Source organism: Hyaloscypha bicolor (genome assembly GCF_002865645.1).
Source record: "Hyaloscypha bicolor E unplaced genomic scaffold K444scaffold_182, whole genome shotgun sequence".
NCBI lineage: Eukaryota > Fungi > Ascomycota > Leotiomycetes > Helotiales > Hyaloscyphaceae > Hyaloscypha > Hyaloscypha bicolor.
The window spans coordinates 4,679,091-4,702,291 of NW_020194684.1; the positions used below are offsets into that span (position 1 = coordinate 4,679,091).

Genomic DNA, 23,201 nt, shown 5'->3' on the forward strand with positions numbered 1-23,201 from the left:
GTTCGATCCGAACCAAGCTGTTTTGCTCTGCTCTGGGATATGCATCGGATCACATGGAGTGGAGCATGCAGTTCGATATGATATTGGGGATAATGCAGTTGGTCATTGGATTGTATACAAATTGTAGAAATATTTGGTGCGCAACGCTAAATTGAGAAGAACGTCGTAGTATAACAAAAATATAGAACGGAAAGCCGGAAGCGAATATTACAAAGAAACCGCAACTGCTAGCTGCGATCGAATGCTATCTCGCGGTTTTTCCAAAACATCACCCAGTTGTGTATTCGAATGAAGCTATGAAACATATCTCCCGTAGTCATTGAGATACCTCGGAAGCACATTAGCGCGGTGCGGCATTTTACACTTGTGGATGGAAAACTCACTGTTGCAAGTAGACCGAAAGAATGTACCCTGGTGCGGCTTCTGCGCGGCGGAGATAGCGGATAGCCTGAGCGAAATGGCGCTCATCTCCTGGTGGCCCCGTCACGTTCCCCAAAGACATTTGTGATTCAGCGGCCTATGAAGTATGAGAAGTGATACCTACGTGCAAGTTTAATGCTGGTACAAAACTTACAGATGCTAGGATTTCTCCGGTCGTACTGCCTAGTGCGTCTGCAGATCTTAGGGCCCTCGCATAGAAATCAACTGCAGGTTGCAGATATCCCCGAGCTTCGACGTATAATGGACCCTGCCTGCGTGGGTCTGCCGGAGGAGATGCTAGTCTCTCGTCAGCATTGTATTTGTCTTCATTGGATAAATGACCTTGTGTCGAATTACCTGCCTGGCTGCTGCTTCCTTGACTTGACGAGTCGTTCCCCTCTTCGCGATGAATTCTTGCCAGAGTTGCTTGGGCTCTCTGGAGCCAGTTGCGTCCTAGACCTAGACAACTCAAAATATCAGCCTCTGCAAGGACAAACATTAGGAGTAGAGATACACGTTTTTGGGCCGAGATATCAGACCACGTTTTGCACACCAGATCAATCTTATTGATAGTTTAAACTGTAAATGACTTTGGGCTGGGCATACCTGTTAACGTATCTACGTTTTCTGGGTAGTTTCTGAGGATCCTCAACCACGCGGTCTGGCACCATTCAGCGATGTCGCGAATACACCCAGAATCTGAATCGTGGAAGGCATAATCTTGCAGGCCATGAAGCATCCAAACTTGTTCAGCAAAGCGTTGAGGGTCTCTGAAGAAGTGTAAATGATCGAGTGCCGTCATAGCCGAACGAGCGGAGGGCAAATATGCTTCCCATTCGTAGGGGCGAGAGGATACTACTTCGTACAGTAGTGTGATGATGCTCTTGACTTGCTCAACCAAATCCTCCGGATTTGATTCCGTGCTTCTCGAATGGTGTGAGCGATGGCGAGACGAACCCGAATGTCGAGACATATTGGAGGTGTGCGTTGAAGATGGTGGACTTTTCGAGTGAGATCAAATGTGCAGGGGCTGGTCAAAAGCAGAGAAACAGTAGCGGCTTTGTGTGCAGACACGGCTGAAAGCATCTATCCTTCGAGACAAAGTGGCGAGGTAATGGCTACGTATATAACCAGAACTTGTTTACAACAATAGAACAGAGTCAACACTGTACTGTACAAACTTGACTGGGGATGCAGGGGGTAGATTCAGCTCGATGGATAGAGACCGAGAATAGGGGGCCAACAACAGAGACAAGGGGAGAGATGATAGGATGAACACGAGTTCGGCAACAGAAAGCCACAGCGTGCGATGGTGTGAATGGCTGACTTGCATTCATGTGGTTATGTGGTTGCAACTAAGAGCCTTTTAATAGGCGCCGAGAAGATCCTCCATTTGAGTAAGAGATCTGGAAAGACAACATCGCCCACACTTGCGGGCTACGCATTGGCTCTTGCGGGATCTAGGCCAAGAGGCCCAACCGGGGCAGCCAGATGAATGGGAAGAAACATTGCCCCAATGTAAAGTTTGTCAGTGCTTATGACGCGAACAGCCACTGAATTTATACGAGAGTATGTTGGAGATGGTCATTTGTAAGAGAACTTTCTTGTGCTGGAGAGAAGACGCTGGATAGTGAGTGGCTTGTGCAGACGACTAGATTCGCTTCTCAAGACGTGGCTATGGGACAGTGACCTGCATGAGGGCCGAGAGGGGAATGGACCCGAGCAGCGAGGATGCAGGCAGGGCTGGGTTGCTGACTGTAGTTGATCTTATGTTCTGGGTCACCCGGTGGGCTGGATTGCGATGGCTTTGGTAGATAACCAGAATGATCGTCCCGTCTCTGGTAATCAAATAATAATCAGTCGGATGTTTGTCATGATTGCGAGCACCCTTCGAGCTTCAACCCACAGTGGCTGACAAATCGAGGCTAGGCCAAAATGCACATAATCACACTTCCAAGGCGTCCCTCAGCCTTCAGCTTCAGCGTTCAGCCTCGTAAAAGTCCGCGGTGAGTGACTGGTATAGTGCGTGGCAGCGCATTGCACGCCCTCGCTGGATGCGAGACTGGCCGAGGCTGGGCTGCCGTGATATTTGATGATTGAGGCCGTCACCTTCCCTCTCGAGTCGGCGGACCGGCGACCCCACTGCCATCACGAAACAAAGCTGGCTGTGTTCTCATGCAGCAAGCGTATCGTCTGCATCTCATTCAAGGAATAGTTCGATCGGTGGTGGTTACGCACTCAATTGAACAGGTGCTCGTGTCCCTCAGCCTCGAGATGACGATGATTTGGGGGCCGGCTTACCCTTTTCCGAAATGGCTGCTGAATAAGACGACCCCTGGTGGACGGTTCGATTGCTGAAAGCGGGCGATGGTAGAAGCGCCAATGATCTTCGTCGCCTGTCTGAAAGCCTGCTACTGTACGGAGTAATAATGATGTGTGGGGGGAGCAGATGGGTTCGTTCCATTCCACCGAGCGACCGCCGTGGAGAATTGAGCAGCCAGGGCATGCAGTGCAGGTATCGACGGCATGCGGCGAAGGCTGCTGCAAGACTTCTCCACATCTCGGCTGCGATGCCGAAGATCGTTGCAACATTGGGAACTCTGCATCTTCATGAAAAGGGAAAGAGGCTGAATCATCTCTCGGGGCCAGGTTCTGGTGGTTGGTCCAAGCTAATGCTGTGCCATAAATCAGGACATTGGCAAGTAATCCCCATGAGTACCAGTGACAATCGGTTTTGTGCAATGATACGTGCGTACATTTTCCCAAAGAAGAAGAGGCCCTCTTGATGAACTTCGGGCTTGGCGTCTTCCACGCAGCACAATGTCAAATAACGACAAATCTGGTACAGTAGACATCGACTGATTTTGCAATTGGACATGCAAGCGAAGTGCAAGAACCAATATTCCCCAAGGTCGAGCAAGACTGCTGAGAACACCAAAGAAATAGACGTGACAATCGATGACGCAAAACGTGCATTAAATGAGGTGGGTAATGGGCTGGTACCTTGCGAGTTAGGGCTTTGCAAATCTACCAATGCGTGGATGGAGCGAGGGCAGGGCCCTACCAAGATTCTGTAGCCGTTTGGTATGGACGTGGACATTCTGCATTCTGAACATCCAAAACTGTTCGGACCGTCGTTCTTGATCTGCCCAGTCTGCTGCGCTCCCAGATTTAACATTTGACGCGCGGAATCTTGTGACAAGGCTGAAAGCACAGACGTTGCCCCGTATGCCCATGCAGCCACCACAGGTGACAGGTGCCACTGCCCCAGCCTTGGCTGAGGAGAGGAACAACAGACCTGGGGAATGTTCAAAGTTGGCACCCCTGATGAGTACAAGTTGAAGGAGAACAAGGTCTTTCGTAGGATGTCGAAGATCAAGTATTGCAATCGCAGTTCTGGCGAGCGGACGAAGTGAAGTGAAGCAAAGGGAAGTGAAGGGAGTGAAGGGTGTCGGGAACGAGATGATGGCAATCTCAAAATCCACGCTGACCCCTGCTGTTCGCTCCGCCTTCCAGAACTTCCCCGATCGGCGATCGGCATCTCTTCCCCGAAGGCTATTGTCCCGGAGTAGTCAGGTAAAGTAATTCTAATTCTAATTCTGGTCCGAAGTCGCGCTAGCTCTTCGCGCCAAATTGTTGATACCTCTGCTGTCGACGACAGACACAACCAGAGCGAGCACACGAGACGACACGAGGGCAGTCATTTCTCTTCCAACAACTCCTTGGCCACTACCACTACCACTACCACTACCACTACCACTACCGAGACCTTGGGCGCTGAGTCGGCGACTATTTGACCCGGAATGGACGGTGGCCACTTTGTCTTCGATCGATAACGCCCAGCATTCCATGGAGGCTGTCGTTTTCGAGGACTCACCACTCGCCGGCTATCTAGAAGGTTTGTCACCACTTCCACCAGACTGCGCTGGGAGACCAGGCCGCTAATATCCGTTTCTAGGTGAGGGCGGCGAGGAAGCACAAGGCATTCCAGGTCGTGAGCAAGATGCATCTTCAAGCTCGTCCAGTCCGACTTTCGCTCCCCGAGGCAGACCAACCGTTCGTGCTAGATTTCGAAACAAACTTCCCCCGCCATTGCGCCTAGCAATACCAAGAAACAACACTGTCGCTGCTCTGCACAATACGTGTTCCGTAAGCCTAAAAGCATGTACCAGGTAACTTTATTGACTGAAACTTCCTTAGGAGGCAGTAAACTCAAGACTTGGGCGTGCGGACAATGTCAGGTTTTTGGAGCACTTTCGATACACCATAGTTGCCTCCCAACTTCTCAGTGCACACTCATATCTAGGCCAGGCCGTTCATGGTCAGTCTCGAGATTCATCGCTACGAACGCTCAATGCCCCGCTTCCTGGTTCATTCACATTGGCAGGAGCTGGTGTCACGGCAGTACTCGCATTTGCGTTGGCGTGGCTGATCCACTGGACGAGAGGCGATGGCGACTTCGTAGCTGGGAGAGGACGTAGAGCTGTCTTTCTCGCAGTGATGGGTGTATTCATTGTCGTGGGATATGCTTATATACGCAGGCAATGGCTTCAGTATCTTCGACAACAGACACTTGTGGAGATTTCCGAATTCGTTGGGACTGCGCACGACTTTGACACGGCTGCAGCAGCGGCATTGACACTTGTTCAAGAGGTTGAGCTAGTCTCTCGGGGGTATAGAATGTGAGTATCCCTGGTTTATTATCCATGAACTTGTTTAATAATTATTTAGAAGCACTCCTTTACCCCCGATCAGTAGACTAGAGGATAGGAGTCAGACGAGAAGATGTGCACGACTGAGAAAGGCATTGCGCCTCTGCTTGGCTGATGTAATCCCAAGATACAATCAAGCTTGTATCGTCCTGAAGCCATTTTCCGAAGAAATGGATCTTGAAAAATACTTTGATATCTACGATGTCAGCGACACGGATTTCTCGGAGGCTATGTTAGGATACTCTGAGACCGAATTTGATGACATCGAGTCCGTCCGGGTGCTGAAGATATTGGCAGCCAGGTTTCACACGGCCAGGAAGATATTTTTGTGTTGTCTTATGGCCTTAGATGCACACGGAGGAAAGCCGGATTTTCTGCGATGGAGTAACGCAGTTGATGAGATCCGTATAGTCAGTACCGTTACGAATGAGGCTGAACTCCGACTCCGTGAAATTCTTACTGAAGAAGAGAGTAAGCAGTTTATCTGGAGTTTTACGGGCTATTCTCTAACATTTGATAGGCTTCCCAGTCCCACCAACACCAAAGCTTCCACTGACTCCAGGGCGCGAGCGATGGCGAGCCCAGCTGCGGAAACTAAACTCCTTGTCCTCTGGAATCCGAGGACTCCAAGCAAAATTGCATGTACTCCGTGAAGAGTCCGACAAGAATCTCAATGAAACAGAGGACATATCTGAACTCGGGACGAATTTGATGATCCAATACGATTCGATCGGAGTCGACTTGAAAGCGCTCATGCAGGAATGGGAGGACGGAAAGGCCGCCTTGACATCTAATATAGATCGAAATGGACGACGTCTTTCTTCCATGAGCGGAATACTATCGCCGACAACGTCGTTGGGCGGCCTTACGGCTGTCGAGGAGGGTGGTGCCGCAGAAGCACTCAAGTTACTCAATGGCGAGCCACGATCTCGTTCAAGTATGGATTTTAGCTCATCTGATGCCGAAGAGGTTTTCGAGGCAGTGGCTATCCCGAGGCAACGGAGCACGCTGACCCGGCAAGAGCGTATTTCCAAAATGAAGGAGGAAAGGGTGAAAAAAGATTCGATGAAATCTAGAGCGGAAGCCAATACTCACATGCTGAGGGAGTTGGAGTCGGTAATAAATATGAGGCCTCGGGGAAGGACAACACCGGCAGGGCGGATAACGTCGATATGATTACGTTTAATGATTTCAATGATATGGATGGATCTGCATTTAGCCAAAGCGTCGTCGTAAAGCATACAGAGATGCTCATGTTTACCGGATCCTGCCTCTTTCCATGTGTCGTGGCTTAGCATAAGATATCCGGGCTATAATGATGGCAGGTTTCGCTATAATGGTAGACTTAGTTTGCAATGTCCCCAATGTTATGTGAAGGAAAGTATTTCCCACTTCGATTTACCCACTTGTTGAGGAACTCCTGCAGGGGCATTTGCGCTATTCTAGGGTCAACCCTGATTGTAACAATGATGTGTGATCTGATCTGATACCCCGTCAGGTTCAGAAGTGCTTGCTTAAGGACAAGGCTAGGTATGGTACCGCTGTAACCGATGCGGTTTGTCCTATTGAGCTGATAGGGTTGCTCCCCACGTGATTACGCGAAACGAGGTGGAAGTGGAAGTTGGAAGCCGCGAGCTACAGTTCTTCAGCAACAACAAGGTACATTCGTTGCTGTGAAAGCCAAGGCCAGGACGCAGTAACCATACCCATGGAAGTATTCTCTTCTGGACTGTGAAAATGCCGGGAAGAACCGCCAGCGCACGACGGCAACGCGTCTTCGACTCCGTCTTTGGCAAAGCCAGCATCTCACTGCCCACGCCTGTTGCCACACCTGCCACGGGCTTCACACCATCGGGTCAGATTTTTGGAGTACCGCCGGCTAGGCCGAATGTCCCAGATGGCCTGGGACAATCTCTGGCTAATGTTCGGGATGATGCGGGACATCGAAGTCAATCAAGAGAGGTTCCCTCTTTCGTAGCGAGTCACGTCAATGACCAGGTTCGATGGGACCGTTCGTGGCACATGGTCACTCACCAGCTCCACCTTCCAGACTTTCCAGAGAACCGGGGCGTTCTGGAGCCTTTGAGACCTGAGAGAGATTCCATTGGTGCCGACTTCTACAATGCGCTGGAGGTCGTTCTCTACCCTCAACAATACGTTCCTCTTGCTCGCCAGACAGAAGACATCGTCGCTTGGCACACCTCCCAAGTCCGGCAACATTTTCTACAGCAGGTTTTCCCAATTTTATCATGTTTAAAGAGTCAGACCGATCCTAGGGCGCTACTCCTTCGAGGCGTCAAAATCCTTGAAACAGCCCACCGCCAGTATCTCCACGGACTTTCCTTCATCAAGGAGCAAATCGACACCTCAGCACCGGAAACCTCACAACTGGTCATTACAAGATTCGCACGGGATCTCCATGCTATAATCAGCAACTCCTCCATTGAGCCACTTCAAGATGCTCTCAAGAAGGTTTTGGGCTGGCATGTCTTCGCAATTCTCGGCTTACCCAAGACGACTTCATTGTACGGACCTTACAGGGTGACTGAATCAAAGAGTCACCACATAGCAGCTGAAAACCAGGAAACCGAAAAATCTCGCCGTGAGCTCTTAGGGCTTGTAGAATCTCTGAACAATGTCGGGTTGACTGGGGAGAAGTTCCACGTCGCCTTCGCTGAGATTATGAACGATGCAATGACGGAGTACGTATATCACGGCTGCAAAGGAATTTGGTCACCAGTCAAGGATGGCCTGCGCTCCGAATTCGATGTACCAGGTCATGTCGAACATTCATCCAAGAAGGCCAACCCCAGCTTATTGCTACCAAGGACTGTATGTGTTTGAAGATAAATCCCTTCCCATTCCTGACTGTCTCTCAAGGGACAATGCCCCTAGGGTTCCTAGTACATTCTATATCGAGCAATTGCTGACACCCTCGTGAACTAGGCGCATCACTCATCCCCCTCTAGATGCGTTACTGATCTCTGTGAATGGATTGAGAACAGATACGCTAAGCTTGCAGTGCAAGTTCTCAGCATGCTCGACACCAAGATTAAGGTGTCTTGGATTGACATGGAAAAATTCAAGGTGATTAGTATTGATCGACTCGCGAACCTTCGAATCAACGAGCTTTTCGATATTGTTGTCAATTGGCCGCGTAGCAGCGGGGCTCTGGACGATCTTCGAACTGCAATTACAACAGCTGAGAAACGCCTCCGTTTGACTGATGTGTTTGCACATACCTTAAATAACAATCTTCTACATCCAGGGGCCTCGACGATTTTGATCTTGCAGACGTACATTTCCATGATCCGGTCATTCCATGCCTTGGATCACTCGAAAGTACTGCTAGATCGAGTTGCATACGCCCTCCAGCTATACCTGTGTTCAAGGGAGGACACGGTGCGCATCATCATTACTGGACTTCTTTCAAATACGGAAGACAGCAAAGGCAACCCGATCGAGCCCACTGGAGACAAGCTGGTAGAGCTGGCACACCTACTAAATGATAGCTCCGAAAATTTTGGACACAGAGCAAATGACGAAGAACTGGACTGGCATGATCCGGACTGGATACCTGATCCTGTCGATGCTGGACCGGGATATAAACGGTCGAAGACTGCAGACGTTATAGGCACTTTGATTGGGGTCCTTGGATCTCCAGAGGTGTTCATCAAAGAATTTCAGAACATCATTGGAGAGAACTTCTTGAAACACGATGGGACTTTCGAGAAGGAAGTAAGTAGATAGGCTGTCGCGCACATACTAGAACCCGCTGACGGTCGACAGATCAAAGTTCTTGAGCTATTGAAAACCAGGTTTGGCGAAGCACCTCTCCAAGCTTGCGAGGTAATGCTCAAGGACATTCAAGATTCAGGCAGAGTCAATGGTGTTGTAAGAAGGAACCAAAACCTGGACCCAAGTGAAGAAGAGTTAAATGCAGCTCGAACGAACCCAGACATGTTGGACGAGAACATGAGCCCTGAGGGCCTTCTCAAGCCATCTCTGCATGCAAAGATTCTCTCGAGACTGTATTGGCCTCAACTGCAAGATGAGAACTATCGAGTTCCAGATACCATTACCGAACTCCAGAGGAGATATGAAGAGGGTTTTGAGTCGCTCAAAGCCTCTCGAAAACTTACCTGGCTCCACACCTTGGGTCAAGCTACCGTCGAACTGGAACTGGACGACCGCAATGTAACCGAAGAGGTTCATACTTGGCAGGCCACAGTTATCTGGGCTTTTCGTAATGATGGGCCGGGAAGCAAGATCGCGGAAAGAACAGTGCAGGACCTGGTGCAAAACCTAGAAATGGACGAGGTGCTCGTTCGCAGTGCACTCAGGTTTTGGGTCAAGAAGCTCGTTCTCCACGAGGTCGCACCCAATAGGTTCGCCGTCATGGAGACGCTAAATCAAGAAGATCGAGCACGATCTAAAGCACAATCGACCGCTTCTTCGGTTCCAGGAGCAAACGACGAAAGTGTTGATGATACAGGAATGGGAGCAAACGATGGAATCGGGGAGGAGAAGTTGGGGATATATTGGAATTTCATTCAGGGCATGTTAACCAACAGCTCGCCCACAATGGCATTGCAGCAGATCGCCATGATGCTTAAGATGCTGATCTCGGAAGGATTCCCGCACAGCAACGAGGAGTTGCAAGAATTTTTGGGCCGCAAGGTTGCGGGAGGGTCGTTAGAGCTGGTGGGAGGGAGATACCGGCTTAAACGATGATGGCATGGTTTGGCATGGCAGTCTCCAAAGTTATGATACAATATGATCTAGAAATGACTAAGTCTGGAGCCCATTTAATTAGCAGTCGGCCCACGGGTAAGCCTAAAAAACCTCGTGTCTCATGGTGGACAGAAAAGGCGGCACTCAATTCCAATGTCCCAAGTGATGCTGAACATTTCAAATGCTTTCGATGTTCCCTTATTTGTCTTGCCGGTTATTCAAAGTCAACTACTCCCTTCGAATGTCCCCGAAGTTTTGAAACTTTTAAACCCTATCCGTCGATACCCGACTCTGACTGAGAAGACTGAAAATGAATTCCGCTTTTTCTTCTCGCGACGAGCATGTTAAAGCGACTGTTGCAACCGCATGACATTGGGATTCGTCTTAAATAAACCAACAGCGGGATCCACTTTGGATCCTAAATCGTCACAATCACGGCACACGATATCACTTATTGAAGTGCAGAAATAAATAAGGATACGAGAGTAATGGAAAGCTGATACGTGTAAGAAGAGGATGGGACATTGCCGTGAGTGACACTACTTATGTACATTTTCGATCAGCCACAACAGGAAGACAGGAGAAGCTCCCGACTATTCGTGCGAGGGTCGAGGACCGATGCAGTGAACCTTTTCCTTGCGGAGCCACAGATCATGTGGAAATGGAGTAAGCCGGTCGGTACCTCTCATCTTTCAGTTGAATGGAAGGACGTAGAAATTGGAGGATGAGCTGGCTGGGAGACGTTCAGCGGCCTGAGGTGGAAGCGGAGCGAAAAGAAATAATGCAAGGAAGAAATGTACACGGGCGAGTACGATTGCATCATTATTATTATATTATGGCGGATGCGGAAGCAGACACAGGTGAGAAGTCCGTCACCCGTGAGAGGCCAGGAATTGCTGCAGGCGGGACGGACTTTTCCACAGGGCGTTCGTAGTACATCTCGTGATTTCTCACATTTAGGAAGGCGGGAGGGGAGGGGTTTTGGCGAAACCCTTGGTTCTCAGGCCCAATGTCTCGATGGGATGAGAAGGCATTTGTATTGGGCTTAATGGGGTGGTTGACTGGGGGGCGAAGCATGATTCCGTATTCTTTACGGGATGCTCGGTGGAGAAGTGAGAAATACCAATTGAGTATGACACTCCCTGGAAGGTCGATTACAGCCATAGAGAGGTATGGTCCCGTGGCAATATGAGCGGGTGCAGGCGGAGACTTGGATGAACTGCGGTACTGTTGGTGGACGCGCTCCAGATACCGCAATTGTTGCGAAGAACACGACGGCCAGAATGGTGTGCATGTATGTGTGAGGGTGGGGAAGATGTGAAGCAAGCAAGGACGCTTTCAAGCTTCACCGCTGTGCGCTCTGGTCTCGGGCCTTTAGGTCGGAGATTCACGTCGTCAGGTTGGGAGAAGGTTGGTTACAACCCAGGGTTGGGACAGATGGGCCCGTGGGGTGGCCAGCCAGGCCTTGGAAGTGCTGTAGGGATCTGCGGTTGTAGCACTGTACGGCACGGAGGAACAAATCCTTCTATTGCAGCACGATTCAATACTGTAAGAGCGTGCGTCTGAGCAAGCAGGAGGCAGACTGGCGGAGTCTGCGGAGAGTGCGGCTCTTGCGACCGAGTCAGTGTGAGCCTGCTTGTGCTGTGCTGGACGCACTAGACCACTTAGTTGCGAAGGTCGACATGGGAGAGGTTCTGGAGTTTTGATCAGGGTTGTTCCCTCTGCGCCGCACACCACCCCTTCTTTGCTTTGGTTGTGGTGGAGAATGCTGGGACCTACAGTATGTAACCCCTAAAAATAACAGGCGCGGCAGGCTGGCCGCAGGAAGTGAGATAGACTAACAGATTGGCCCCTCTGATGCAGCCCAAATGTTCCGGCACAGCAATCGATAAGTCAAGACCGAGCTGAGTGCCTGATCGCCGAAGTGGAGGGAGGGGAGGAGGGGAGGAGATGAGAGCAGAAGAAGGGAGAAGGAGGGGCAGCGAGAAAGGAACACTCGCTGCATAACAAGAGCGGCACGTATTCAATAATGTCCTCAGTAAATTCGAATGTCATAAGGAGGGAATTTTGGATGATCCAGATCGAGCCGCGCGCATTCGGGGGAGTCGTAGGCTTTGAATGTACTGTGCGATGAAGGGAGCGCACATTTGGACGCCGCACGGCACGGCAAAGGCGTTTCAGCTGTGAACCTGTGTTGTGTTGAAGTACGTGTGAAGTGCGAAGTGTGAAGACGAAGTGTGCAGGTAAAGTGTGAAGTGAAGTGTGAAGTGAAGTGTGAAAGTGAAGTGTGGAGGTAAAGTGTGAGGTGAGTTATGAAGGTGAAGTGCGCAGTGAAGTGAAGTGAAGTGTGAAAGAAGATTTGACTTGAAAAGGCTAACCGGAAGCTGGACCTGGACCTCAGCAAGACCAGGCTGCCAGGCTGCCAGGCTGCCGGCCATTATTGGGCTAGCCAGAATTGATCAGGACAGCAGTGAGTTGAGTTGACGAGGTCACTGATCCGCCGCCTGCCCACACGTATGACCGAGAGCCGCCAGCCAGCCGTGCCCGTGCCCGTCGCCATATAATCCCCTCCCCTCATCTCACTGCCCCTCCCTCCCGCCTCGTTTCCCACTCCGGCCGCCATCTCCCACGACAACTCCAGCTCCCACTCCTACTCTCACGACTATTATCCTCCACCCTCCATCCTCTGCCGGATCCGCGACCCCCGGACCTCCCAGTCCATGACCTCCATCAGGCTCTTCGTCATCGTCGTTGCGTGCCCAGGCTCTCGAGTTGGCTGACGACCGAAACGCTACCTGCTTCCTCCACCCACACCACGCCTCGCCACGCCGCTGAAGGAGGAACAGCATTGTACCAAGTAGCTCGAGGCGAAGCACCTCGTGAGGTGAGCCCGACGTCTTCTGCACGAAGCGTTGGGGCAAACGTCTCTCCAGACCCTTGTTCCTCGAGATCGAGGTGCAATCGCCATGGACCCGATGGACTTCACCATGGACGAGGCTCAGGCTCATCACTCCCCAAGTGCTCATCGACATCAGTGCCAACCATCCCAACCCTCAAATGCGAACCCTTTCGCCCCCCATACTCGTGACGGCCACCCCTATGATCCAGTTTACGATTCCAGTTCGTGGTACCAAACCAACAATGTCCCAAGCCGAGCTGGGTACACAGCACCAGATGTACACTGGGGAGTCAGTCCATATTTACCTGCCCCGAACTGGTCAGGGCCGGGGCAGGGGCAGGGTCTAGCAGATGGGCAACATTCTGGAAGTCAGGATCCTACTGGAACATTCAGACAGTCAAGATATATGGGCGGGGTGCCCTGGAATGAAATGCGAGCCTTCGACCCTTCGCCCTTCGGTTTCAACTCTTATGGTGGCCCATTAAACAGCGGCAATAACCCTTCAGAATCTACGTCTGGTGGGTCCGCTCAAGCATCATCAGCTGCAGCTGGCACTCCTCACGCGCCTTCTACTTATGGCCAGGAACCGCACGCCAGATCGGTATGGATGAGTTTTCTTTCTACCTTTGCTGAATTTCCCACCGGTTTCAGAACATCTAAGTCCAAATGTGCTTCGAGCTCTTGGACATTAAAAATCCAAAAGTGCCTTGACTTCCTCGGAACTTTCAAGTCCAAATGTACCACGAGTTCTTGAGACATCCTAGTCTCGTCTCCTCTAAATGTCCCGCGAGATTTCGTACATTTGGATTTCCAGATGCAGCGCTAACCGACGTCCAGGTACACCATGCTTTCCAAATCTATGGCCAAGGCAGGTCAAATCGATTCGTCAATCCTGACTCCACGCAGAGAAGACCAGACGATGTAACCGATCGTTCTCTTCGCCCTAATCAACCAATGTCCTTCATGGAGCAGAGAACTAGTCAGAATACCCTCCAGTGTTGAGGGGAGATGCTAACAATTTCCAGGTTACCCTCGAACATCACGACAAAGCCACAACCATGTACCTCGAAACAATACTCTCGATCCTCCGCATTCACGAAGAAGAGCGTAAGTGTACTCCCAAAACCCTTTAGACTGTTCTTGCATAGAACGATTCGTTTGTGTCTATCAAAGACCTTCTGGCGGAAGGACATGACTGGCCCCCTTGTTTCGTATCGAGCAGAGCGGCCTGATTCATGCACGGCTTAGATTATGGGACAATACTGACTAATACTTCAGTGCCACTCACACATGGGATTCCGATGACGATGACGATCCCGTGCCAGAAATGGATGCTGAGAGTTATCGTCGAAGTGCGGAGTTGTTATTTGGTGCGGACTTAGACGAGGAGCGGTCGATGGCTGCCATGCGAGGAGCATTAGCTGCAGGCAAAAGGGTGCCTTCCAAAGAAGCTCTTGCGTCCCTGGAGATTGTGAAGCTTGAGGATCTAGAAGATAACGGCCGAAGTGAGTTCAGTGTCGTTAGCATCTTGAACAGCTTATTCTAACATTTACTAGCATGCATCATCTGCTACAATGAATTCGGCGTCAGTAATCCAGAAGGCATCACCGAAAATCCCATTCGTCTTCCGAGATGTAAGCATGTTTTTGGCGACAAATGCATCAAGAAGTGGTTCGAGGATTCAGACAGCTGCCCGTACTGCCGCGATAAACTTCCATCTGAGCTGTCCGTGAGAAAAACGCTGGCCTACGAATCATACAGGGCTGCACGACGGGAGCATATGCTAGCTCACCAGAGAGCACGACAAGGCTTTGCACTTCGGTATCCTTTCTCGGAGGAGTCTGGGGCCTCAAGGTATGTCTTTTTTCGTATTTTCCTATTCATGTCCACGTACCTTATATTGGAAGCTTGAAGCTATCCGAGCTCGACATTTTATTCAATGCATTCAATCGCGGGACAGGGCGGCGTTTTGGTTGTGGAGTATTGGAAACAATACTGTCTTCTATCGTTCAGAACAATACTTTAAGTTGTGGATACTGACCCATTACAGGACTTCTGCCTCCATCTCCATGCAGCGAGCACAGGACGAGTATGAACTAGCCATGACCAGAAATGTCGACTCGTGGGGCTACTCCCCTCCTAGTCGATCGACAGGGGATTCTCCAGAAAGCAGAAGACGTCAGGCTCGGGGGAGAATTGGGAACAGCAGAGCAGCTCATTTGCTAGGTCGCCCTACGTCTGTCGGTTCCGCTTCTGCTCGATGGATCAACCCGGCCTCAGCCCATGGAAACCTTCCCCAGCGTGGCACTAATGTCCCTCCTGTCAACAATGCACCTAGGAGATCTGTTACTCCTGGTCTGCCTAGGCAGAATAGTGGCGGCTCTTCAAGTTCGAGTTCACAGACTCCTCCACGTAATCGAGGTCTTTCTGGCTTTTCGTCGTCTCCACCAGCAGAAGAAGCATCACCTCCAGTTGCTGTTGGATCGGGGTTATCAAGAGATCGTCAGGTAGAACGTCAAGGTGAGCCTACCTTGCGCCGTAGTCTTGACTTCTCCGCAGGCCCCTCGAGCACGGGTTGGAATTCTGACCCCTTGAATTTCATGTATCCTGATCAGTTCAATCTAGGCCAATCGAGCAGGCCCCGGCCACATTCAAATGATCTGGGAAATTCAACTTTCCAAACACTGCTCGATGCCACTCATCCTCTCAGCCAAAACCCCCCGTCCGGCACGGGTTCGGACGCAAACAGGCTCCAGCAAGGGGAACCGAATCGAAATAGCGACATGGACGGTCAATTGCTGGGAAATCCTCAGCCAAGATGGTCAAGATAGCTTCGTCCCACCCCTCAACCCCTAGAGTCGAAGTGGACTTCTACATCTCTCTCTCAATTCGGTGATTATCCATGGCGCGGGTGGAGTAAAAGGTGCAAGGGATTTGCATGGGAAGGCGCTGGTCTTGATTTTCACCCTCGTTATTCGGGTTGACGGACAGGATCGAGAATTGAATTACGTGCAAATTACTACACATTGCATGTGCCTTTGGGGTATGACAGACCCGCCTAATGAATTACCTCGCAGTGGTAATCGAAATGACACATATATTGCTGAATTGTTCACTCCAATATATGCGATGAGGTCTATTTTGAGTGTCACTTTTGATTTTGATTTACTTATCATCCCCATGCATCTCACATACGAAGAACATCAGAGACCGCCAAACTCCCTATTTCCCCTGCACACAGAGCACTTGGATTACCCAGACTCCATGCTATGAAGGAGAAAACAGCAGAACGTAGCAGAACGTAGCAGAATGACATGGGCCATAGTCCTGATAGGAGAGAAAACGAAAGCAGTTGACTCCATGATGTGAAAAGAAAGAAAAGCCAAGAGCAGTTGACTCCACGATATGAAAGAGAACTCCACGATACAAGAAACGAAATACGAATCTCATGGCAATTGTCCTCGGATACCATGACCTAAATATCAAGGAGAACTCGGACGCGCCGTCTCCTTCTCTCGTTCGACGAAAGTGAGCGCCGCGAGTGCTTCCGCGCGGTTTAGTGCACGTTGGGCATCACTGATAGGTTGTTCGTCATCCCCGACGTTCACCTCGTCGTGCACTTGGATTTGCTGATTATCATCCGCTGCCTGAGTTGTGGCGATAGAATCCTCGGCGGCGTTAGGGGTGACAGTAACTCCATGGGGCTGCTCAACATCGGTCTTTTCGGCGATTCCATAAGTGCTTTGCCGATAATCATGGCCCTGAATTCCGCTCTCTTCTCCTTCTTCGGTAGTTGCTGCGGGGATTGGCCATCTGCGCGGAGATACGCATTGCTTGATCTTTTCGTAGATGCGGAAGTCACACAAGCCCATCTCCAGAAGGACCACTAGAAGGACGCTAGGTTACGAACAAATTAGCAATTGCTCCATGAAGATTGTTCACAATAGCTGTGTCACCCTTTGGATACAAACCATGAGAAAGTTAAAGATGGGAGGAAACTTCACTGTCAATGCTTACAAGGTACCAAGCAATGCACCAACGACGATGCCAACTATCTCGCCGGGGGTGGGGTGAATAGAACCAGGAGCTGCTGAAAGCGAAGTTGGAGCAGCGCTTGCAGTGTCCGCCATGGCCAACGCAAGGAGGATTGTAGGAAGGGTGATAGCAGCGACTTCGATGTGGGACAGAAGAATTAAGACCACAGAAGAAATAAAGGGGGACATGAAAGTCGAGAGGATGAAAGCGAAGCCAAGGAGGACGAAGATGCAAACAGGCGCCATTTCAGCCCGTCGTGAGTGCCGATCTATTCAAGGTCAGTGCTTGAGCATACTGGATGATCTGATGGTGGAGGGAATAGTCTTCGAACTTACAGCGCCTTGGTTGTAGAGATCGAGGTCAGATTAATTCCCAGCGTCGGGGCCCAGCGTCCACAGGATCTTCGTCTCCGGCCTCGAACTCGTCGTTCTCTGGCTCAGGTCGATTGCGGTAGTGCGCTGGGAGATTTGGGAAGAATCGAGGTCGAATAAGGCGGTCGAAGATGCTCAGGGTGATGTAGTGGGCAAACCAGCCAGTTCCAGCACCCATACCAAAGAACGTGATGAGAACGGAAGCTGGGATGGGGATGCCAGATTGAGATTGACTCGACATTTGGCCTTAGCTGGATCGCTTTCGCACTACCAAAGAAATAGTGGTCTGTCCCGTCGGTAGTCCGAGAAGAAACTGCGGGGGCCGATTTTGTGGGACACCGAAAAGAGAATACAGTCATCGCTTTCGTTGCGGAGTCGAGGAGAGAACGTGAGTAGACAAACGGGGCCCTCGTTCCGTGACAATCAGTTCCAAAATGACTTGAACATAGTTGGAACACAGCATTCAAGAGGAAGAGTCAGGCAGAGAATGGAGAGCAAAGGCCATGCACAGCGAGCGTGTTGTTGTGAAGTATTTGTGGAGGGACGTCTGGAAGATATTGCTGTTGATCCATGAGTCGGAAGAAATTTTAAAGCGAAGCCCACGTTATGGGTTGAAGAAAGTGTGTGTTTGGATCTAACGCGATTGGGTAAGTTAAGTGAAAGGGGGTTCTGCCAAGCGGAATATCACTTCAACAAAGTTCAGACCCTTCACCGCCCGACATTCTTAGTTCGACCCAAATCTACTTCCTCAATCTGTGATTCTGAAGCAGAAATTGTGGGAGTGAATATAATAGACCCGGGCACTGTCAAGCTAAGCCCCCAGAAAGCTAGAACGAATAAAGAGAGCCTCTGCTTCAAATTGTTTGCTCAGGGTTGTCAGGATATCGCTGGAAGAAAAAACCAGCTTGATCAAATAGATCTATCTTATCAATTGTGATTATACATCCATGCAAACAATGGGTCTATTGTGGACAGGGGGGAAGAAGCTCTTCTGGAGGCCTGCCACAGTAACAGAGAGTGCCCTTTTCTTGGCAAACGCCAAGGGATTTGCCCACCGAAGTTGGTCTAAACGGTGGTGTTCTTCAAGGTGCTTATCCTCTTATCAAGGCTTTGCAAATCAAGATGATTTCCAGGGTAGCAAGGAACATGGGGGCAACAGGCAAGATTATGGAACCGATTCTCACTTATCTCCTTCCCATTGCCCCTCGAGACGATTAGTCTGAGACTACGATTCGACATTTCTTGCAGTAAGCACAAAACCAAATGCCAAAAACGAGCACAATGCATGAAGTACTGTACAGCAGGGAGAGTGAAGAAAATCCTGAGTTTGCCAGGCCCAAGAAGCAACATTAGCCAATGTCTACAGAGAAGTGGTGGCAACCGTGCCGTTTGAAAAAATCATGATGTATTTTCATCGTCAAACGATCTATAGTTTTGGCCTCTCTTTTGTTTGTTGCAGAGCACTCTGGACATGATCCCATGCTAGTTGTCCCATTGGATGCCGAGCTTGGGCATGGTCCTTCGCCTTTGCACTGCTTGCTTGTCTTACTGCCCACCTGGCCGCGATTCCCTGGTAAATGCATGTCGCTCTGAAAAATCCGAATGCGATTCCCCAAGTCAAGTCAGGGGATGGGTCCCAGCCTGCTACCTCAGCGTACCATTTCATGAGGTCGTTTTGTGTCGGTAGACCCGGAGTTGCCCCTTCTGTAAAAGCAGGTAGGTTTCTGATTCGCGTTTGATTGATCATATAATAAGGGGTAGTCAGGTTGATAAGGTCTGATAATGGGTGGCCGATAGTAGACATTTCCCAGCTATGTTAAGGTCAGCAGAGCCTATATTCCACAGTTTTAAAGCTACTCACTCTAGTATACCAATGACCCTGGGTTCCGTCTTATGAAAGACCAGGTTGTCAATCTTGTAGTCTCCGTGAATGGGGTTTCCCCGGTCCTTCGGTTGAAATTTCTTGTCCCGAAAAAATGTCAACATCTCCTCAACATGAGGTATTTGTCCGACGGGAACTTTAGTATCAACATCAACTGTCGCGGCTTGTGCTTTAGAGATCGCAGAGAAGGTTCTGATCTGACGATCGTAGAAACCAGAAGGCTTGCCATAGTCCTCCAGTCCTACATCTCTGGGATTGATCCGGTGGAGCTTGGCCAATGTTCGGACGGCATCGTGCCACCTGCAGCGAAGATTAACGATCAGTCGTATCACAGCAGATATCCTGTACCGACATTTCTGTCCTTTCGGCAGGTGTTACATCAGGCATGGTAGGATCCTCGATGATCCTCCCATCTAGAAACTCCATAATGTAGAATGGGGTTCCAATGACCTTGTCATTCTCACAGAGACAATACGCCTTTGGCACGGGAACGTCGGTATTCTCTAAGGCGTGAATGATTTTGTATTCCCGCTCGACTTGGTGTGCAGTTTTCGAAACCAACTTTCCGGGAGGTTTCTTCCGCATCACGAATCTGGCTCCATCGTTCCCTGTAAGCTGGTATGTGGGATTTGATTGTCCAAATCCAAACTGTAAGAGATTAGAGAGGTTGGGGTGGGGATTGCTTGGCGGGTATGAAAGGTTACCTGCTTGATGTCAATTGGAGTCTTGATTTCCGGAACATTTTGGGATATAAACCGCTCAAGCGACTGCACATCGATGGGCTGCCTCACGGCGCCTGCCATTGTGAAGACTGAAGCGGAAATCGAATAGCAAAATTGTCGCCATCTTAGAAGAGGGAGCGGAGGGCCGTTGTTGTATGTCGTTGACAGAACAGCCTCGGCTCGGCTCGGGCACCAACCCAATCTAGCAAGCTCGAGTGAGAAGCCCGGTAAGGAGCTTGTGGAGACCCCTACACACGGAAACAGGAATTCAAGCCGAAGACCTGGAACAAGCAAGGCGTCTCTGCCAACACTCGCGAGAAGTGTGCATTTGATTGAGATGTCTCTTCCTTCCGAGGATCGTGGGGATACAGTTCTAAGCTTCTAAGTCACATCTGAGAATTTGGCATCATGCAAGCAGCGGTCACTAGGGATTGTAAATTATGCTATGCTACTTGCACAAAGCCCCGCTTCCGTGTACTCCTGCTCTCATCGCCCTCTCTATCATCAACATAGTCCACAGTATTCTCGTTCATCTGGGCACCGATAACATTCAACGCGGCAAGGTTGTATCCCATCTCGTTCTTCTGTCTTTTCAAGGCCATCCGTAAGTTTCCCCTAATTCCCTCTAGCATCGGCTTCATGGTTTTGCTCGCAACAATTTGGCTATGGTGAGTTTTGAGCATGAAAAAAAGGATCCGGCAGGTCAACTGGATATTCATTGACTTTGTGGCGAAGATGTTGAGGAATGTAAAGAGAGGTGGGACTGTGGCAAAAGGCAGAACCAGGAGAGCGTCTTGCAGGGCCGCGGCCTTGATGCCTTGAAGGACTGTTAGGACGTGTGTCTCGGCGCTGACCCCCCCCAGAGCGATAAACAGAGGATTTCGAGATGGTGGTGCAATGTTGGGCTGCGTCGACCTTGCCACCTCCCAATCCTTCATGTTGCCTAGGTCTACCATCCCGATCTCCAGGGCCTCTGCAATTCTTTCCCCGGCAGTAAGAGTTTCGATTGTCTGTTTTGAGACAGTACCAACCTCTACCTCATTGTCCTTATCTTCACCCTGCTCCAGTGATGTTGCCAGGGTATTTTCGTACAATTCTTCCAATTCCTTTTCTTTCTCTTCCTCCAAAAAGATTTGCTCGTCTGTCTGATCCCAGATTCGGATGCTCTTGTCATGGCTAGCACTCACAAGAAAGTTGCCAGTACGACTCACAGCTAGGGCCCATATTTCCCCATGATGGCCATCCAGCCTTTGAATCTGCTCGAATTTGTCGCCATCCCAGTACTTGATTGTCTTGTCTTTACTACTGCTGAAAAAGTAGTGCCCGTTGCCATCCTGATTGTGAGGCACGAAGGCAACTTGGAGAATACTATCCTGATGAGCAAAGAATGCCTTGTGGCAATCACCAAAGTCGAGGCCCCAGAGCCGAATGTTCTTATCGGCAGAGCAAGTAACTATCAGCTTGCTGTCGAAGGAGATATCCATGCTTAAAACCGGCAACTTGTGGCCGTACAAATTCAGGAAAAGTTTTAGCGAGTCGAGGAAGAATACCTTGACGGTGTTGTCTAAAAGTGCTACTGCAAGCACTCGAGAATCCGGTGAAAATCGAAGACTGAGTATGTCATCCGAGACTTTTAGAGTTCTCGTGTGAGCAAGTCCCAGTCTAGGCGTGGTCCGTTTCGTACCGGGAATCTCTTCCTGAATGACTTCGAAGTCCCAGAATTTGGCCGACTTGTCAGCACTTCCCGAAACAAGTGACCTTCCGTCTGGGTGGATCTGCAGAGCCCATACTGCACCCTCGTGCGCCGTCACGGTTCCGAGAAGCGCAGCCGAGGCAACATCGAAGAGTTGCAATTCCCCAGATTTATTGCCAACAACCACTATCTTGTCTCCAGGCAAGAAGGCACAGCACAAGGCGTAGCCACATTCAAAAGTGCGAATGCAGCCTCTTGTACGTACATTCCAGATCTTCAGGCCACCATTAGATGCCGTTGCAAGCATTCTGTCGTCCGAGCTAAGTGCCAAAGCTCGAATATCAGCCCTGTGGCCTGGTAACTCAACCGCTAGGGCTCGGGAGTATGACGCTTCATCCCTTTTCGATTTCCGTGTTTTATCAATTGTATCGACAGCATAAACCTCCAATTGGTTGTTGGTCGTAGATATCAGTAGTTGCACGACATTTGAAGCTTTCTGTTTGACCCAGTCCGCCGAGCGGACTTTCCCACCAGTCCTAACGATCAGATAAGGGACGAAGAAGTCTCCGATTTCAACACTTGATATATCATCATTCGTCTCCACTGGATCCGTCTTTTCTGCGTCCAAATCCATTTTCATTCCATCCGTAGCTTGTTTTTCTCGTCTTCTCTTACGCTTCCGCGCCAAACTCCTCTTCACCTCCTCTTCGGACCGGATCCTCCATAGTTCCACGTTTTTTTCAGATCCATGCACAGCAATATAATCTTGTCGCGGGTGGAATTTGATCTCTAGAGTTCGGTCCCTACCTGTGCGATGAAGGACACCCCTGTTGTGCAAGAAGCGACTTCCATTATCATCCATCCGGCTGGAAAGTTGGCCAAGACCTGCGATGTCGATCGACCAAACTATCAACTCTCCATCGTTTCCTGCAGTAATGCAACCACTACCATCCGGTGAGACACCAAGTGACCAGCATTCCCCGTTCGTCTGTGCAACATGAGTCTCTATGCAATGCCGCGAGGTGAGTTCCCAGAGTTTGATGAGGGCATCTTTGCCAGTAGTGAGAAGATAGCCTCCTTGAACACTCGAGTTGTCGTACTCTCCAACGATGCTTTCTCCATTTTCCTCTTTTGGTCTAGGAGCTTCCGCCCGAAGAAATTCGAGGCCCGTAACCTGATCCTTGTGGCCCCTCAACTTAAACAAGCCCACCTCAGCGATTAAATCCCATAATATGATATCCGTATCTTTCGAACCACTTGCAAGTTGAACTCCGGATGGATCAAAAGCCAGCACTGTAATAGCTGATCGATGACCATTAAAGCTGACAATGATCGTTGCGATTTTTGAATCCCAAAGCCGTATGCTCCCGTCTTCATACCCGACGGCGAAGATATCGTTGTCGGTTGTGCTCTGGACGATAGCGGTGACCTGTGATCTGCAATTATTGTCTTTCCACCGACTCAACAGCTCCCCCTTCTTGATATCCCAACACAGGACTTCTTCATTTGCAGGGACTATGGCCCTGCCCGCACCTGTATTTCGGGAGGTATCTGTATCTGCAGACCAAATAGCATTTGATGTGCTTGAATTGACGAGACCGAAGATTTTCGACTGTTCGTACTTCCTGAGACAGTGTGCATTAGTATCGGGTCTGCTTTGCCAATATGAAAAGACTCACAGGTATGATTTGACCATCTTTACGCCTTGTCGCAAAATGAGCCCTCGAACTTTT

The 23,201-nt window shown here is 50.0% G+C and overlaps 7 protein-coding genes across 7 annotated transcripts; 3 read left to right on the plus strand and 4 right to left on the minus strand.

Annotated features, from left to right (window-relative positions):
* Positions 1-294: 294 nt before the first annotated feature.
* On the minus strand, positions 295-1,393 carry K444DRAFT_546121 (uncharacterized protein; the record flags this gene model as incomplete). Its single annotated transcript, XM_024876194.1, has 4 exons — positions 295-328; positions 384-517; positions 575-879; positions 1,027-1,393. 4 exons carry the CDS (start codon positions 1,391-1,393, stop codon positions 295-297), a joined length of 840 nt encoding a protein of 279 aa, XP_024728658.1.
* A 2,610-nt stretch (positions 1,394-4,003) lies between these two features.
* K444DRAFT_620845 (uncharacterized protein) lies at positions 4,004-6,514 on the plus strand. Its single transcript, XM_024881789.1, has 5 exons — positions 4,004-4,318; positions 4,379-4,569; positions 4,621-5,102; positions 5,152-5,603; positions 5,653-6,514. The coding sequence occupies exons 1-5, from the start codon at positions 4,270-4,272 to the stop codon at positions 6,306-6,308; spliced, it is 1,830 nt and encodes a 609-aa protein (XP_024728659.1). The 5' UTR covers positions 4,004-4,269; the 3' UTR covers positions 6,309-6,514.
* Positions 6,515-6,759: 245 nt separating this feature from the next.
* On the plus strand, positions 6,760-10,232 carry K444DRAFT_574510 (uncharacterized protein). The gene is made up of 3 exons (XM_024877439.1): positions 6,760-7,964; positions 8,079-8,870; positions 8,922-10,232. The coding sequence occupies exons 1-3, from the start codon at positions 6,870-6,872 to the stop codon at positions 9,864-9,866; spliced, it is 2,832 nt and encodes a 943-aa protein (XP_024728660.1). The 5' UTR covers positions 6,760-6,869; the 3' UTR covers positions 9,867-10,232.
* A 3,137-nt stretch (positions 10,233-13,369) lies between these two features.
* Positions 13,370-15,696, plus strand: K444DRAFT_239773 (uncharacterized protein). Its single transcript, XM_024871292.1, has 5 exons — positions 13,370-13,744; positions 13,791-13,872; positions 14,044-14,270; positions 14,322-14,619; positions 14,816-15,696. Exons 1-5 carry the CDS (start codon positions 13,501-13,503, stop codon positions 15,594-15,596), a joined length of 1,632 nt encoding a protein of 543 aa, XP_024728661.1. The 5' UTR covers positions 13,370-13,500; the 3' UTR covers positions 15,597-15,696.
* Positions 15,697-17,118: 1,422 nt separating this feature from the next.
* K444DRAFT_620852 (uncharacterized protein) lies at positions 17,119-17,868 on the minus strand (the record flags this gene model as incomplete). Its single annotated transcript, XM_024881790.1, has 1 exon — positions 17,119-17,868. A coding segment is annotated over exon 1 (247 nt), but the record flags the coding sequence as incomplete, so codon positions are not given.
* Positions 17,869-18,597: 729 nt separating this feature from the next.
* K444DRAFT_545365 (putative acyl-CoA dehydrogenase family member 10) lies at positions 18,598-19,856 on the minus strand (the record flags this gene model as incomplete). Its single annotated transcript, XM_024876131.1, has 4 exons — positions 18,598-18,982; positions 19,033-19,353; positions 19,406-19,701; positions 19,758-19,856. 4 exons carry the CDS (start codon positions 19,854-19,856, stop codon positions 18,598-18,600), a joined length of 1,101 nt encoding a protein of 366 aa, XP_024728663.1.
* A 203-nt stretch (positions 19,857-20,059) lies between these two features.
* K444DRAFT_669479 (WD40 repeat-like protein) lies at positions 20,060-23,188 on the minus strand. The gene is made up of 2 exons (XM_024887532.1): positions 23,148-23,188; positions 20,060-23,093 (listed from the first exon to the last, which is right to left on the minus strand). The coding sequence occupies exons 1-2, from the start codon at positions 23,162-23,164 to the stop codon at positions 20,219-20,221; spliced, it is 2,892 nt and encodes a 963-aa protein (XP_024728664.1). The 5' UTR covers positions 23,165-23,188; the 3' UTR covers positions 20,060-20,218.
* Positions 23,189-23,201: the final 13 nt, after the last annotated feature.